This window comes from Gracilinanus agilis, chromosome 3, assembly GCF_016433145.1.
Source record: "Gracilinanus agilis isolate LMUSP501 chromosome 3, AgileGrace, whole genome shotgun sequence".
Lineage (NCBI taxonomy): Eukaryota > Metazoa > Chordata > Mammalia > Didelphimorphia > Didelphidae > Gracilinanus > Gracilinanus agilis.
This window is the reverse complement of record NC_058132.1, coordinates 281,485,982-281,502,898: the sequence shown is the minus strand read 5'-3', so window position 1 is coordinate 281,502,898 and position 16,917 is coordinate 281,485,982. Positions and strand designations below refer to the sequence as shown.

Sequence of the window (16,917 nt, the reverse complement as noted above, 5' to 3'; positions counted from 1 at the left end):
TTTCCTATACTTTTCTTAGTTGTCCCAATCCATTATCCTCTTTCTTTAGTCTTGAAACTTTTGTTAACTAGCTTAGTTAGAACTATAGGATATCCTTCAATCACTTGACTCTTTGTCTTATTGTCAGTCCCATCATACAAAATCTAGAATGATGATGACCTGATCACTTGTCTTCTCTTTTGATGTTCATGGGGCAGCTTGGAAGCAGTGTAGAGCTCTGAGCCTGGAGTCAGGATGACCCGAGTTAAAAATATGACTCCAAACACTTGTTAGCTGTGTGACCCTGAACAAGGCACTTAACCTGTTTGCCTAAGTTTCCTCATATATAAAATGAAGATAATAGCGCACACATCTCTCAGATTTGAACATTAGATCAATTAAGTTTATATATTTTAAACATTTTGTAAACCTTAAAAAACACCACTACTTGTTATTATCACTATTATTACCACTTATTACTCTGAAAGCTGTTTTAATCTCTACCTTTGGAGAAATATACTGGATTTAAACTGTCACTGTTGTGGCTGATGAGCTGGAGAGGTGAGGGAAGTTCTTCACTGAGGGTCCCATATCAATCAAATTACAGATTACAAATTACCTGTCAGATCTCCACTATCTCCACATGAAAATTACAAACCCTTCTATGTTGGCTGATACAGTAAAAATATTCATTGTTTTGATAAGTGATACACTGTACTTCTTGCACCCTCATTGTGAGTTTGTTTTCCTTTTTTTCAAGTTTATTAATCTAATGTGTAACTTAGACATTAGGAAGAAATGATACTCAAAGTACACAAGGAGATTAGATTAAGTCATGGTGTCTGAGATTTAAGATTTAAAAGAACAGACTTACCAATCTACATGTAAGGCCAATAACAGCAACCGGAGTCTGTGCTGACTGAGATATGTCAAAAAGGTTATAGAGAAGTGTTTGGTTTTTATGATGTGCAAAGAGATCAAATTCATCCAAGATGAAGATCACAGGACAAGAGCTAGTCCGGTCACCTAAGATTTTAAGTCAGAGTATAAAATGGAGAAGGACATAAAATTACTTTATATTTAAAAACTACTCACATTACATTTTTAAATACATTGTCAAAATAAAGGAGTTTATAATCACATTTAAATATTAATAAAAATTCTTAGAACAGTATTTTTTCTTTCCACAATGAACCAACAAAAACCACAATATAAAAATATTATAAAATATTTAAAGTAATACCTTATTTTGATTTTAGAAGATAGGTATACTCCAATTAATAACTGAACAGAAGTCTATACTTTTGATTTTTAAATACTTAGGTTATCTCTCTACTCTTTGCAGAGGTTGGGGGGGGGAGCTCCTATGGATGTAGGATATTGTATATATTATCAAATATGGTTAATATGTATAATTTCCTCCCAGCTTTTCATACAAGAACTCACTGTTTGACAAAAACTGCTGGGAAAATTGGAAAACTGTATGGGAAAAATTAGGTTTAGATTAACATCTTACACTCTAAACCAAGATAAATTCTAAATGGGTAAATGTCTTAAATATAAGGAGTGAAATCATAAATAAATTAGGTGAACATAAAATAAATATACCTGTCAGATCTAGGGGAAAGGAAGAAATTTAAGAGCAAGCAAGAGAGAGAGAGAGAGAACATTATAAAATGTAAAATGAATGACTGATTATATCAAATTAAGAAGTTTTTATACAAACAAAACCAATGCAACCAAAATTAGAAGAAAAGCAACAAAAATTTTATAATAAAATTCTCTGACAAAGGTTTAATTTCCCAACTATATAAGGAATTGTAAGTCAAATTTATAAAAAATCAAGCCATTCCCCAGTTGACAAATGGTCAAGGGTCTAGAATAGGCAGTTTTCACATGAAGAAATCAAAACCATCAATAAACACATGAAAAAGTGTTCTAAATCCCTCCTGATTAGAGAAATGCAAATCAAAACAAATCTGAGGTACCACCTTACACCTAGCAGACAGGCCAAATATGGCAGCAGAGGAAAGTGCTAAATGTTAGAGGGTCTGTGGCAAAATTGGGACACTAATACACTGCTGGTGGAGTTGTGAATTGGTCCAATCATTCTGGGGGACAATTTGGAATTATGTGCAAAGGGCTTTAAAAGAATGCCTGCCCTTTGATCCAGCCATACTACTGCTGGGTTTGTACCCCAAAGAGATCATAAGGAAAAATATTTATTAAAAAATATTTATCGCCATGCTCTTTGTAGTGGCAAAAAATTGGAAAATGAGGTGTCCATTGATTGGGGGAATGGCTTAAAAAATTGTGGCATCTATGATGAAATACTATGGTGCTGTAAGGAATGTTGAATTGGATGAATTCCATGTGAACTAGAAAGACCCCCAAGAATTGATGCAGAGCAAAAAGGAACAGAACCAGGAGAACATTGTATGCAGAGACTGATACATTATATAGCACAATCAAATGTAATAGAAGATTTTTCTACTAGCAGCAATGCAGTGACCCAGGACAACTCTGAGGGACTTATGAGAAAGAAAGCTACCCACATTCAGAGGAAGGACTGTGGGAGTAGAAACGCTGAAGAAAAAAATAGGATTGGTTATGTGATTCAATGGGGATATGATTGGGGATGTTGATTTTAAATGATCACTCTATTGCAAATATGAATAATATGGAAATAGGTTTTGAACAATAATACATGTATAACCCAATGCAATTGCTTGCGTAAGGATGATTATTGGAGAGCCCCAAGGATGTTAATTTGATGTAATAGACTTATGTGTAAGAAACCTATCTGGGGGACTCTCTTCTCCTTACTTGGAGGTATGAAGAGGATATCTCTATAAAGTGGTGTAACGGACAGATATGGACAGCTGTCAGTGAACAGATAAGGGATTTCTTTGGGGGTTAGAATTAACTGGTTTCCAGGGCTTAACTTAAATGCCTGGACCCCAAGAAACCCTTTCTGAACCCAACCCTGCCGGAGTAAGGCTGAATGACTTGCAACCTTGGACTTTGCAAAGCCAAAGCTTGATTCTTCCCTCTGCTTTCCAATATTTCCAAGAAAATTCTGATCTGACTGCTAATCATAAAGGTTGGTTTATTGTAATTATGATCAAGGATGGGTGAAGAGAGTGGGAGAGGTAGCCCTACTCTGCCATGAATTAAAAGGGTCACTCTTCCCTGGTCAAGCCAGTCTGCTTTGACCAGGAATTCTCCTACTCCCCCTCATATCTGATAACTGAGCTAAGCTTACAGATTGAATAGGATGATAAAAGGTCTCTCTTGAAAGGCCTGGACCTGGCCCTAGGGGAATAGTTTGCCCATCACTGGTCTAGACAGAGAGTCTTTGCAGACCCCTTTCAGCCACTGGCAAAAGTCAGAGCTCTTCTTCAATGGTTGAAGTGAGAATCAGGAACAATAGGTCTTCAGAAAGAGATAGACAGGGAATCCTCCAGATAGCCACAGCTGAATCTAGAGGTCTGGCAAAGTCCTCTGTCTCCCACAATCTAAGAGATGAAGACTCTCTCCCAGAGTTCTCTTCCCCCACAAGCCTCTGCTCCTCCTCTCAACTGCTGCTCTTGCAAATCACATAACTTTTCAACATTCCAAACTGTCCTTTGCAAACTTTTCCTTACACTTATCAGCTCCGGGAATGAAGAGGAATGGGGGCAGGAGGGGGGCAGTCACGAATCATATAACCATGGAAAAAAATTCTAAATCAAAAAATTAAAAAATATATATGTATGACTTCCCTGAATTGTCATTTTAAAGTTTTGTTATAAGACATGGTTCATCAAGTAGGGGAAGGAGAAAGATATATTCAGCAATGAATGTAAATAAATAAATAAAAGCTATCAATTAAAAAAGTATAATATATACATTAGAGTCTATGAAAAAATTCTCAGTCTCAATTTATTAATAGGTCATATTCCTAAAGTTTATTCATAAATCAGTTTTTTGGAATTTAGAATACATTTTCTAGGAAAAACCAGTATCAGAATAATAATGACAAGAACAACTATTCTAATAGCAAAAGGAAGCAAAGTATAACGGATAGACAGTTGGCACTGATCAAGACCACCTAAGTTTAAGTGCTCCCACCACTAACATATGGTGGTTTTATGATTGGGGGCAAACTACCTAAATGCCTTAAGTGCCTCAAGACACATTTAAAATTAAATGTGGCAAAACAACTGCTTATCTCCATTGGTAGTGGGAATTTCCTGAGAATACTCAAACAAAACCACTGGTACAAACCCTCCTATCATTCTTACTACCTTTCTCGCCTTCACTCCTACCAAAATGCAGAGCCGCCCTCTGAGGTAGTAGGCACAAATATTATGCCACTATTTTAAATGAAGTAACTCAGATTCTGGGAGGTAGTTTGCTCCAAGTCACAAAGCAAATAAATATCTGAGAGATTTAAACCTCTTGCTTGTGTGTGTGTGTGTGTGTGTGTGTGTGTGTGTGTGTGTGTGTGTGTGTTTTTTTAAAAACCCTTACCTTCCATCTTCGAGTCAATACAATATGTATTGGCTTGGCTTGAAGGCACAAGAGTGGTAAGGGTAGGCAATGGGGGTCAAGTGACTTGCCCAGGGTTACACAGCTGGGATGTGTCTGAGGTCACATTTGAACCTAGGACCTCCCGTCTCCAGGCCAGGCTCTCAATCCACTGAGCTACCCAGCTGCCCCCTCTTGCTTGTGTTTTAGGTAAGCCCATAAGTCTATTTAACCCATTATGAAAATGAACCATTACCTGTACTATATCAGTGACCTTTAACCACCACATATAAAGCTATTCCCAATGAGAAAAATCACTTGAGTTCCAATTCTAGATTTTTGGACTTCAACCCCATTAGTCTGTAGTATAGAAAAAAGACCTTGGGAAGAGTTAGAAGTGTTGAGGGGAAAACACCATAGATTACCCTTGGCTATATATCACTGAATTAGGAGGATAAAAAGCAACTGCCCTTTGGAGGCTTTTGCTAGTACCTTTCTGAATAGATGGGTCACTGGAATTTTTGTAAAGTTGGGAACTCTTCGTTTATTATTATAATGATACTGGAGTAAGAAAGATATAGCAATCTCAAATCTGAGAAATATGCATTAAAGTAATTTATTAAATTATGTCAGAGAATGTGAGTTTCTACAAGTTGTCTTGTCTAGATAACTGAAGCTCTTTTACAACTGTAAAATATTGAAATTTCATATTTTCTTTGAATGGAAATCTTTTAAAAACATTTCCCTAAATGCAGAAAGATATTATGCCACATAATTTAAACTATACAACTAGATAATTAAAATAATTTCAGTACTAGGAATAAGTTACTAGAGAGAGTTTAATTTTATTAACAGAACTGAATGGCTTAAACTTTGAAAGAATTAAAAATTCTGACGAATAGATTAATATACCATGAGTCTGAAACACTCTACTCACCTCTTTATCATTGTGGAAGGATGAAAATAAGCATTTATTAAATGCATATTATCACCAGGCATTGTACTAATAAGCATTTTTAAATTGTCTTATATGATCTTCCTAAATATTCTGAGGTAGGTGCTATTATTATCCTCATTTAACAGTAGAGAAAACTGAATCAGAGAGAGGTTGAATTACTTGCCCAGGGTCACAAAACTAATAGATGTCTGAGTCCAGATGAAAATTCAGTTCTTCCTGACTCCAAGCCCAGAACTCTATCCACTAGAACACCTAACCACCAGAGAGTGCTGAACCTAAATGCAGATGAAGTGTGATAATGAGATTAATTCTACCCTGCCCATCTTTAGATTTAATCACCAAAGGTGAAAACATCTTCACTTAACTCACTAGTTGGGAGGTCTGTAACCCACATTTGTTAAGAATGAGTGACAAATCAGAATTTACTGCCTGCCTCCTGGGTAGTCCTAAGAAAAGCATCTGTTGTGATTGGACACGCAAACTAAGAGGAAGGCATGGGAAGTGACGAAAAAGAGGCCCCTTGAAAAAGAGAGAATTGAGTGAGCTAGGGTCTCTTCTGGTTCGTGACCTGGACCTGGGACTCTTAAGACCTTGGTGAGACTGTTCTAAAATCTTTTCTTTGGAATTCCACGTGGTCAGTGTAAAGATTGAATCTTCCTGAACTTCTCTTAAAGAACTTCCCTTTTAAAGAGACTCTGTGGGTGAAGCTTTTGCTTAGTTCACCTCGGAGGCCCTTTGGGCCTCTGAGTTCCCTTGGGATCAAGGCCGGATTTCCCTTGGCTGAGGGTTAATTAGATCTACCTGGACTAAACTAGGGGATAGGAGCAAATTACCTACTATGTTAGATTACTTATCCTATCTTATCCTCTCTCTTATTTCCTTATTTCTACTTCCTCTTCTCATTTGTAAATAAATTTCCATAAAGATCATTTAAACTTGAGGTTATTCTTAATTGGGGATTGTTATGTTCAAACCCTGGGAATGTTGGTCTCACCTTGAATGACAAGGGAGACAGTTGGAGACATTGGAATGTTCCCAGATGCTGTGAGACAGGGGCAAAAGTTGGTTGGCCTGAGAGTATAAATACCCCAACAGCCATCTGGAAGGGGCCTTTGACATTTGATCTTTGGGATCTTGGTCCTTGATCATTGATCTGTGGATCTCTGACCATTGGTCATTGGTTCTCTCTGAATCTCCCTAGATCTTTAGGTATCTGAATCATCATAGCTATTTAGATCTCTGGGCCCAGGTGGTGATTGGGAGGAGGGAGGTATAAGAAGAAGAGGGTGTATTTTCTTAAGGGTAGTTACTTCCTGAAGGCTATGCAGGCTAACACATCACAAACTGATAAAAGGAAAGCTGAGAGAAATCATCATTACAGTGTATCCAGCAGAACTGTCTCTGGTTTGGCAGTGGCCAAGCTGAATCAGAGGGGTTGTGAAGAACAAGAGTTCCAGCTTTATAAATCAATAAGCCTCCAGTCCTGAGGGATTATAGCCTATAGATAATAGTTTGACAGGGTCTCCAATCCCCAATTCATATCCTGATAATCCTTTCCCTAATTAAGATCAAAGATAAATATTTAATAAGTACCTTCCTGAGTGGTCATTATATCAGGACCCTTGGGGAAGGAGCAAACGCAAGTCAGATGAACAATGTGATCCAAGGCTAATCAGAGCCAATACTAATAACTGATCCAACCCCAGGTGGGACCTGAAGGGTTACCCATCCACCTGACCAGTTAGGGTCCTACCTGAGCACTGTAATTTAGAAAAGGGAATTATACTATCAAGCAAAGGTGACTGAGTTGGTGTTCCCTAGTCACCAGCAACCTAGAGGAATACAAAGACACAGCTTCCCTCACCAATATCCATATATCCTCTAGTAGTACCATTTTTGTTTCTTTATAACAGGATTGGTAATTGTTCAATCCCCTGGCGATCAACCTTTTAATATTTACCCAACCAGACCCTCTTTTTAGCCCTTACAGAAGAAACATTTTTTGGGCAAGGCCTACATGAGAATTTTGTTTAGCTGGTCTATGCACACTGATGATTAGGATTATTTATTCAGGTTCTGCTTGGTCAGGTTCAGTGGGAGAGGGGAAATAAGAAGGTCAAAGTATATAGGCTTACATGAACACACTTTTCTTGTCCAATTTAACATGCTGCTGACACACAAGAAATAAAAAAGACAAATCCACACAAATAAGTCCCATTTCCTAATCTCTCTCTCTCTCCCTCCCTTACTCTCCTCTCTGTCTCTCTTCCTCTCTTCCTGTCTCTCTTCCTTCCCCTCTCTACAAGGAAAGACCCTTAGCTAGCCAACACTGAATTTCTCCCTCATAAGTGGTGAGATACTATACCCAAGAGGAACCTGGTTTCAAAAATAGAAACTCCTTTTTAAAATATTCCAAGAGAAGGCTGGTTCATGGGTCAGAGGCTGAAAAGATCATAGAAATTAAGTTCAATACCCTCAATTTCACAGATGAGTACAGTAGGCACAGAGTATAACTTGCCCCAGAATTATTGAGTTGATCGACATAGAATTTGAATCCAGGTCTTCACTATAAATCCGGTGCCCTATGTTTTATGCCATACTTTCTGGAAGATAACAACAAATAATATCCCATAAAAGAACAAGAAAGAATGAAGGGGTTAAAAGTTTATAAAAGGCTTGAAAAACGAGAAGTAACTAAGGCAAATCACCTTAAAGATATTTAAGGATTAAGATGGAAGGATAACTCTGAGATGAAAAGAGAAAAGATCACTCAAAATCGCTACAACAAACTTCTCCCAATCAATGTCAGATATCAGAGTACATTGTGCTGCATGGACAGTTGAAAGAGGCACTAGGGAGTGGTAAAGAGTAGCAGAACTGGATATGGTTTACCTGGAATTGTTTACCAACATATTGGAGGTTAGAGTTTTGTGAGTAGTAAAGTACTGATTCTTACTATATCTTGGGGAGGGAAGGATAGGAGGCATTTTGGAATGAATTATAAACTACTATTATAGAGGAATGGTAAAATAGAAATACTGCATAGTTAAAGTGTGTGCTTGAAGAAAGTATGAAAAAAAAGAGGTGTTTTGCAAAATTCTGCAGTTCACTAAGGGAATGAGGGAGTAAAGAGAATGTAGGATCCCTGGGGGTTTTGTTGATGTTGTTGATTATGGAAAAGCATTTTACTTGGTGATGCAGGATAATGCTTTAAAGTTAGATTGTCTTACTAATATATGTTAGGGATAGGGATTCTTTGAGGGATGTAGCAGTAGAGGTGGATTTGTTTAAAGACTCATCATCGACACAAGACAAAGTTAGACATGTGCAAAGAAATGCAGAGAAGTTGAAGAGGGTTTCCTGACAATGGTGAGGTCCTCCATATATTTCTATTTGAAGATGATGGTATGTTCACAGCATCAAATACTGCAGCACAGCAATGGGACTGTATCTGATCAGTAAGACAGTTGACTACGTTGCCTTTGGGAAATTATGTAGCACTTTTAATGAACCCAAGCTTATCTCTGATCTAAAGGTCCATTTCTTAAAAAATAAGCATTCTTCTAATCATGTTGCATTTCTGTAAATCAAAGAATATTACATCACCAAAATGACAATGCAGCAGCAAAAGGTAGCTATGAGTAGGATGCAGCATATTCCAAAGGAAGAACTGTACTGGAGAAGCAACTGAAAGGATATCACCAGACAGACATATGACTATTAAAGGAGAGTGGTCTGGTCATGTAGTATACAAACAAGGGTCAACTAATGGACAGTCTCTAGTCTCCATTTAAATTTACACAATGCAATGGGATCTCCAGCAAAGGCTCTAGAAGACTTGCAGGGAGCCATGGATAAGAGTTGCATAGGATGAAAATGCTGCCATTTTTAATGCTGGAGAGGAAGTAATCACATTAATGGGATCAGAAATTCATCTTACGTTTGAAATATAAAGTATATTTACTTAAGTTTTATATGAATGAGATTTGGAGGGGAAAGACTGTCCTATATTAAGACCAATAACAACCATTCTTAGGCATGATAATTCTTAATTTTTTCCATCAAATAAACTTTTTTTTTAAACCCTTACCTTCTACCTTAGAATCAATACTATTGGTTCTAAGGCAGAAGAGTGGTAAGGGCTAGGCAATGGGGTTTAAGTGACTTGGCCAGGGTCACACAGCCAGGAAGTATCTGAGGGAAAATTTGAACCTAGGACCTCCAGTCTCTAGGTCTGGTTCTCAATTCACTGAGCTACCCAGCTGCCCTCCCCTCATCCCCCCATCTAATATTCTTTTAAAATTTTACCACCCTTACTCAGCTTTGCTGATATCTACCATGCTGTATCACTGATACTTGCAATTACCTTTTTTTAAAGCTTCCAGAAGAAAAGAAAGATTTTCTGCAAAGGATCCCTATAACAAGTAAAAAAAAAATGAGATGAGAAATCCAAGAGAAAAGGTAAGAATATATCCTCAGACTTATGTTTGATATTAGGAAGTAACTGGTTAACATCATTTCAATTTAATAAAACTCAACTCTTAAAATTTATTTACAATTTTGAAATACACCAGCATATTCCAGATGAGGCAAAACTGACTGATCTCACTGAAAGACTGGCCTTGGCTTCCAAATAAGCTATCAGATGAGTAACTTTCTTCAAATAGTAATTCCTCAAATGGTAGTTCCCCATTAAAATATAGTGCTAAATTTGTATATGAAATAAAATGTCTATTTGTATTTGGCCTGTACCCAAAACATTTCTGCATACCACTTCTGTATCAGAGATGGGAATGAAAAGATGAGCAGATGTGCTATCCAGATGCTGCAGTTTGTGGGTGAAGACCTTGCTAATATATTCCTTTTTAAAGTTCATTAGTCCTTATTTCATTTGTGTTGCTTAATTTAAAGAATCATATCAAACAACTTTAAATCCCAGCAGATGTAAATGGGGAGGAGAGAGGAATAAATTCACTTCCTCTTTTCCTTACTAATATTGCTGATAATAGAACAAATGATTAGCAATTTCAGCTTTCCTTTTCCTTCCTGAATCTGAATGATGTTCTAATAAGAAAAAAGCCAAAGGCAAATGACAGTATGGGAGAAAGAATACAAATAAATCCCCAAGTAACTGATCTGAAGAATGAATAAAACTGATTATCTAAGCAACAATGTCAATTTTTTCCACATACATTATTCAGTGTTAAATATACATTTTAAGTAAAAATAACAGTTAAATATATTCCTAATATTTTCAAAACACATTTAGATTTCTCAAGCTTAGCCCCAATATAACTCTCTTTTGGGTCCCTGTTTATAAATAATAGGTTATCTACATCATTATTATTATTATGTTAATTATTTTAAAATTATGCAAACACTCCCTAAATATTAATTGATTGGCAAATATAATTTATCTATCTAAAACCAATCAGAGGATTGGTCATTTTTTCATTAGTAGTCTTAAAACTAATTAGTAGTCTTAAAACTAATCCAACTTTCTATTATTTGATCTTCTAATACTTGTTTCTTACTGTCTAAAAAAAGAAATCATAAAAAGAAAAAAGGAAAGCTAATGATACTGTGGTGGCTTGGTGAAAAATTTTTAAGAGTTAATCTAAGTATATTTTATTGACAAATTGAGGCCCAGATATAAGCAATGGTTTTTCTGAGACATTTAAGTAAAAGTCTTAAATATATCCTGATTACTACGTTAAAATATAAATCTCATATACAGAGGAAACAAAATTCAGTTTTAACATCAAATATATAGATATCTCTATAATGAGGGAACTATACTGGTCATCAGTAAAACCCAATTTGGAATCCTAACTCTTAACATCATAAATATATACTCCAGTGACTGCACCTGAAATCATACTTGGATACATTAAAATGATACTCACAAAAATTTTATCTCCAACTACATTTTCCAGACATAATTGCTTTGTAATTTCCTTTAGAGCAATTTTATCACTAGTCTGCAGCAATCCTGAAATAAAATGTTATTTAAAAGTATTAAACAAAAGTTATATCTAATGCAGTACTTAAAAAAAAAAACTTAATCAGTTTTTGCAACTCTTATTCTTTTTATCATCAGTGAAGGCATATGAACCACTTCCAGTTTTAGATCTGACATAATGAGAGAATGGAGCTAACTGTAGCAAATATTCCTACAACACAGGTCTTACCATGCTAGTCCTCTGCTTGCTTAGTAAAGTCTGGTTGGTGGCCCCTTATAATCTCTAGAAATACTAACTCCTCTGTTTGGCACTAAAAACCATTTATAACCTGACATGAATCTACCGTTCAACCTTTATTAAACCCTTGATACACACTATTCCACCCATAGTGGCTTTCCTATAATACTCTCTTCTCTCTCTTCACATCAGTGTCTCATAATCTCCAGTGTTTTTCAAAGTTCAGCTCAAACACCACTGCCAACAAGAAGACATTCCTCATCTCAGCAGCTTTAAAAGTCTTCTCTGAAAATCACTTATATTTAATTTGCATATGCTTATGGTCTTTATAAGTTGTTTTTCTTGAATAGGATATAAGCTCCTTGACTATTATCTACTGTAGCATCAGGCTAACAAATGCTGATAAACTGAAGTGTAAAAGAGCTTTTGTGTTTTAGCTTTCCTTAACTTTTCTAAAATGTTATCTTGTTTAAGAAATGATAGAGGGTACAAATTGCTGAAGGAAATCTTGGAACTGTTTATAAAACCTGTTTCTATACATACAAATTCACTATACAATATTATAAAGAATTATAGGTAAATGGATGATTTTTAAAAAAACCTTTCCTTTTGTCTTAGAATCAATATTGTGTATTAGTTCCAAAGCAAAAGAGTGGTAAGGGATAGGCAATGAGTGTTAAGTGACGTGCTCAAGGTTCACACAGCTATGAAGGGTCTCAGGCCAGATTTTAACCCAGGACTTCCTACCTCTAGGCTTGGTTCTCAATCCACTGAGTTACCTAGCTGCCCAATGATAGTGTTTTTGAATGCCATCAAACACAATGATACACTTACCATTTAGGTGAACTTGCAAAACATTTTCTCTCACTTGTTTTATTTCCATAAGTTCTTCCAAAGCTTGATTTAATATCTACCGTCCAAAAAAAGCCAAAAGAATTCATAGTTTACAAAACTTCTTAAATGAGATAACAGGTTTAAAAAAGGTCTATAAATACATAGGTTTATAAAGTTGTGCTATGAAGTCATATTCATCCTATTTTCTATTTTTAAAAAATTAATAGTTTTGATCATAGCTAACTTTCAATATTTCAAAATAATAATTGCCATTTATCTAATGTTTTTAGAGAGAGCAAAGTGTTTTACACCTTTCATCTCATTTGAACCTGAAAATAGCGATAGGTGGCAAATATAACATATATTATAATCTCATTTTGCAGATAAGGAAAGTAAACTTAGGTTAAATGACTTGCTCATTGTCATATAGCTAAAAAGAGCTGGAGACATGACTTTGAACTTAGTCTCTGCAGACTAAGTTCATTGTTCTTTACATAAGAACATAATGCAGTTAGGGTGAGAAAGTCTTATGAGATATCTTGTACAAATGCTTGAAAAAAAAGAAAAAAATCAGTGGTTCTATTTCAAGTCTAATTCTATCTGTGTGACCTCAATGGTATCAAATTATATTGCAGTCACTTAAAAGAAATTCAAAACATTCACTATTTGAAAACTGTCAGCTTTAAAGATGTTAGAATGAATGATGGTGAAACAATTTGTACATAATGTATGCACATATACATTCACATAATAAAAGCATATGCTAAGAGAGTTTTTCTTAATTTCTCTCTATTTCACTTTAAGAGACATGAGAGCAAAAGATTTCTGAGTAAGAGCCCTCCTGCTGTGCAGGCAGGCAGTTGGTGATAGTTAGGAGAATGTGGCTGATGGTAGGTGAGTTGCAGGCAGTTGAAAGGGTCTTTTTTGTCTCTGGGTCCCCTGGGGAGAAGAACAGCAGTTTCTGTCTCTCTCTCTTGAGACTGGGAGTTTTGACTGACAGTTGTGGATAGAAAAAATGGATTTAAGGCCTTAACAGCTTTATGGATTATTGATTAACTTAGATAGTTAGATAGTTAGTGGGTAAATTCTTAGATAGTCAGAGTAGAAGAGTACTCCAGAGTTGGCCTGGCAGAAGACACTGCCCTCAAAGGCAGATAGATTTAGGGTTTTTTAGAAATTTTTAGTTAGGATTGGGATCTTATGTATAGGTATAAGAGTTCTCTAACTTTCCTCCTTTCTACTATCCGAACTTTTCTCAAAATAAACTAAATGTTGGTGTTTTACCAAATTGCTCTCCTGACTTTTGTTCAAACTCCTACCCCAAAATTTAACCCTACACACATATCATTAAGTAGCTCAAATTTTGTTCAATTCAGACAATTTTGAAAGTTATCAAGTAAGATACTGATTAATTTCCATCTTTAAGGTTTCTTCTTAGAGTGAAATGTTAGCCTGGGTTTTGAAGACTTTTATCAACATGATACAAGCTATGGTGGAGTCCTACACCAAAATGGAAAAGTTCAAAGTTGGCCGAGGAAAGGATTCCATTTCTCCCAATCAAGAACTAGCCTACTAGCTAAGTTCAGAGAGATTTTCACTAGGTTGCCTCCAGCACTTTATGGACATTACGACTCAGGTGTTGATACTATATGATTACAAGAAATGCTCTAATTTGATGTGAAGTAGAAGAACTGATGACTGAGAATTTGTCAATTTAGAAATTAGTTTGTATATGATAAATATCTCTTTCTCTTGTTACTCTGTGGATGAAAAAAACAAAACAAAACAAAACAAAACAACAACAACAAAACAGGATGACTTTGAACTATCTCTCAACGAGTAAGATGGGGTAAGGGCACCAGTTATGTCTTGAACCCAACCACAGAAGAGGTAAGCAAACAGACAACTTTGTGTTTTCTTCCCTGATTTTAGGAAAATTAATTAAAAGATGAGAATGCTCAGAATACCAGAGCTGCTGACCAAGGAAGGAGGAATTCTAAAGGGAACTTCACGAGGACATGATTAAGAGAGAAAAGGAATTCAAAGGTCAGATGCAGGGAGATACTACTTTACCACAAGTGGTGAAAAGTACAATGAAATATTTAATCCTCTCATTTGGACACTGTAAAAGTAAAAGTCTGTAAACCTCATTTCTCTCACTACTTTACTTACCCAGGCTACTTCAGATTGAATCAAGGGCTGGAACTTTTGAAAAAGGAGAGAAAATGACTTGGAGGCTGCTAAACGATAGCAATGATTTTGACTGAGTGGAAAATTTTTATACTGTGATCTTCAAAGAAAGAAAGGTTATATAACGACCTATGTAAAGAAGAATCAGAAAGTGATAATGACAACAGGGAGTATTCAGCCCACTTCTAACAGTAATAGTGTGTATTGAAGGAAGAGACAGTAATAAGAGTCAAAAACATAGTGCCATCATGATACTACAGTGAGGACTAGTATATGGAAGGACTGTAAGAAAAAAAAAATGCCCCCAGATGAAGGAAAGCTTCTTCACTATGGAATGAGAATTTCAGAATGCAGAGTTGAAAGCCTGGGTAAAGTGAAAGTGGAGCATGAATGAAATAGGGTTTAACAGGATAGAAAAAAAGGTATAAGAAGATAAAGAGTTTTCTCTCATGGAGCTGGAGAATGATATGTAGTGAAGAAAATGAAAAAAAGATAGTTGAAAATTGTGATGAGACAGTTCTATGGATCAAAAATTAAAATTGCTCTGGGCTTCAGGGATACAAGATATGAGTTTTAATAAGGACTAAAAAGATAGCACAAGAGCTCCACCAAGAAAAAAGTTGACAGTAACACTTTTTTGAACATCTCTGTCTCATATGACACACTTCATAGCCCATGATGGCAAGAGGGATAATGGTAAAAGGGAAGGAGAGGGACAAAGGTAGACACACAAAAATAGAAGAATGATAATGAGACAGGAAAAAGCTGTTCTTTACTTACAGGGGAATTCAGGACCTTGCATAGACAGTAGAGGGGAGGAGAATAAGTTTTATATAGTGTCTATTACTGTACTGAGCACAGAAAGTAGATACTTATTCTTTTTTTTTAAACCCTTCCCTTCCATCTTAGAATCAAAACTATGTATTGGTTCTAAGGCAGAAGAGTGATAAGGTCTAGGAAATGGGGGTTAAGTGATTTGCCCAGGTTCACACAGCTAGGAAGTGTCTGAGGCCAGATTTGAACCTAGGACTTCCTATCTCTAGACCTGGCTCTCAATCCATTAAGCTACCCCGCTGCCCCCTGGATATTTATTCTTGAAAACTGATTTCCATATAATAAATTGGCCAAAGAAGGTATGTTTGAGACACATATTTAAAGCATTTTCTAAAATATTTTTCCAATATCATGAAGTCAGTAGAATAAGTATTATTGCAGTTTCACAGTTGAAGAAATTGAATGTTGAGAGGTTAAATACTGGTTATTTTAGTAGAAAATTTCTAGCTCATGATAGAACTAAAATTTGGACCCAGACTTTCTAACCAGAAGTCCATTTTTTCTGCTTACACTATGCTATTATTTTTAGCTTCTCACCAAATACATAAATCAAATTTGAAGTACTTTCTGGGTTGCTCATACAGCATAATTTGTGTAACCAAGAATCATAGAGGAACAGTAATATAAAAGTAAAAAATGATTGTTTTCTGAACTTATTTTCTATTATCTAATAGAAGTAAGGCCAGTGAATTAATGATATACTAATAATCCTTGGGGCTAAATATAAGTGTTATTATAATAAGAAATAAGAATAATGTGCTGAGTTTCCGGAATAATAGGTAAGAGAGGAAAGTAAGGCTAGAAGTACTTTCCAATCAAGAAACTAAGTCTTGATTACTCCAGAAATCACAGGGACAAGGAACCAGAATTCCTAAAGGAGGAACAAACTCGACAAGATCATCTGATTGCCAAGTTAGCAAATAAGGAGAAATTATTCAGATCACTGTGGAAACAGGGGAGTGGGGGGTAAATCCAAGTTGTAAGGCAGAGGGTTGATAAAGATTATAATTAAGGTGGGTTAGTTATTATATGGATGAGATGAGATCTAGAGTTGTAAATATTTGTATGGAGAGATTTTACAAAAGTTTTTACAATGATGAAATAAATAACACTAAATCCCTTACTTCCTTCTCACATGCCACAAATAAACAGCAATAATGATAACTCTCATTATAAAGTGCTATAAAGCTTTATGAAGTACTTTCTTTATAAAAAACTTTTAATTAGACTGTACCAGCATTATTATGATATTACAAATGAATAATTGCAATAAGGGGCAGCTGAGTGGCTCAGTGGATTGAGAGCCAAGGCCTAGAGACAGGAGGTCCTAGGTTCAAGTCCAGCCTCAGACACTTCCAGCTGTGTGACCTTGGGCAAGTCACTTGACCCCTACTGCCCACCCTTACCACT

General features: G+C 35.9%; 1 protein-coding gene across 1 annotated transcript in view; it reads right to left on the bottom strand.

The window, feature by feature from the left end:
- The window catches only part of ORC4 (origin recognition complex subunit 4), a 116,332-nt gene that overhangs the window by 24,428 nt on the left and 74,987 nt on the right, over positions 1-16,917 (bottom strand). The window contains exons 5-8 of the mRNA XM_044669888.1: positions 12,484-12,559; positions 11,356-11,441; positions 9,816-9,864; positions 854-1,005 (exon numbers count right to left, since the gene is read on the bottom strand). Coding sequence (XP_044525823.1) covers positions 854-1,005; positions 9,816-9,864; positions 11,356-11,441; positions 12,484-12,559 — 363 coding nt within the window. The remainder of the gene's footprint in view (positions 1-853; positions 1,006-9,815; positions 9,865-11,355; positions 11,442-12,483; positions 12,560-16,917) is intronic.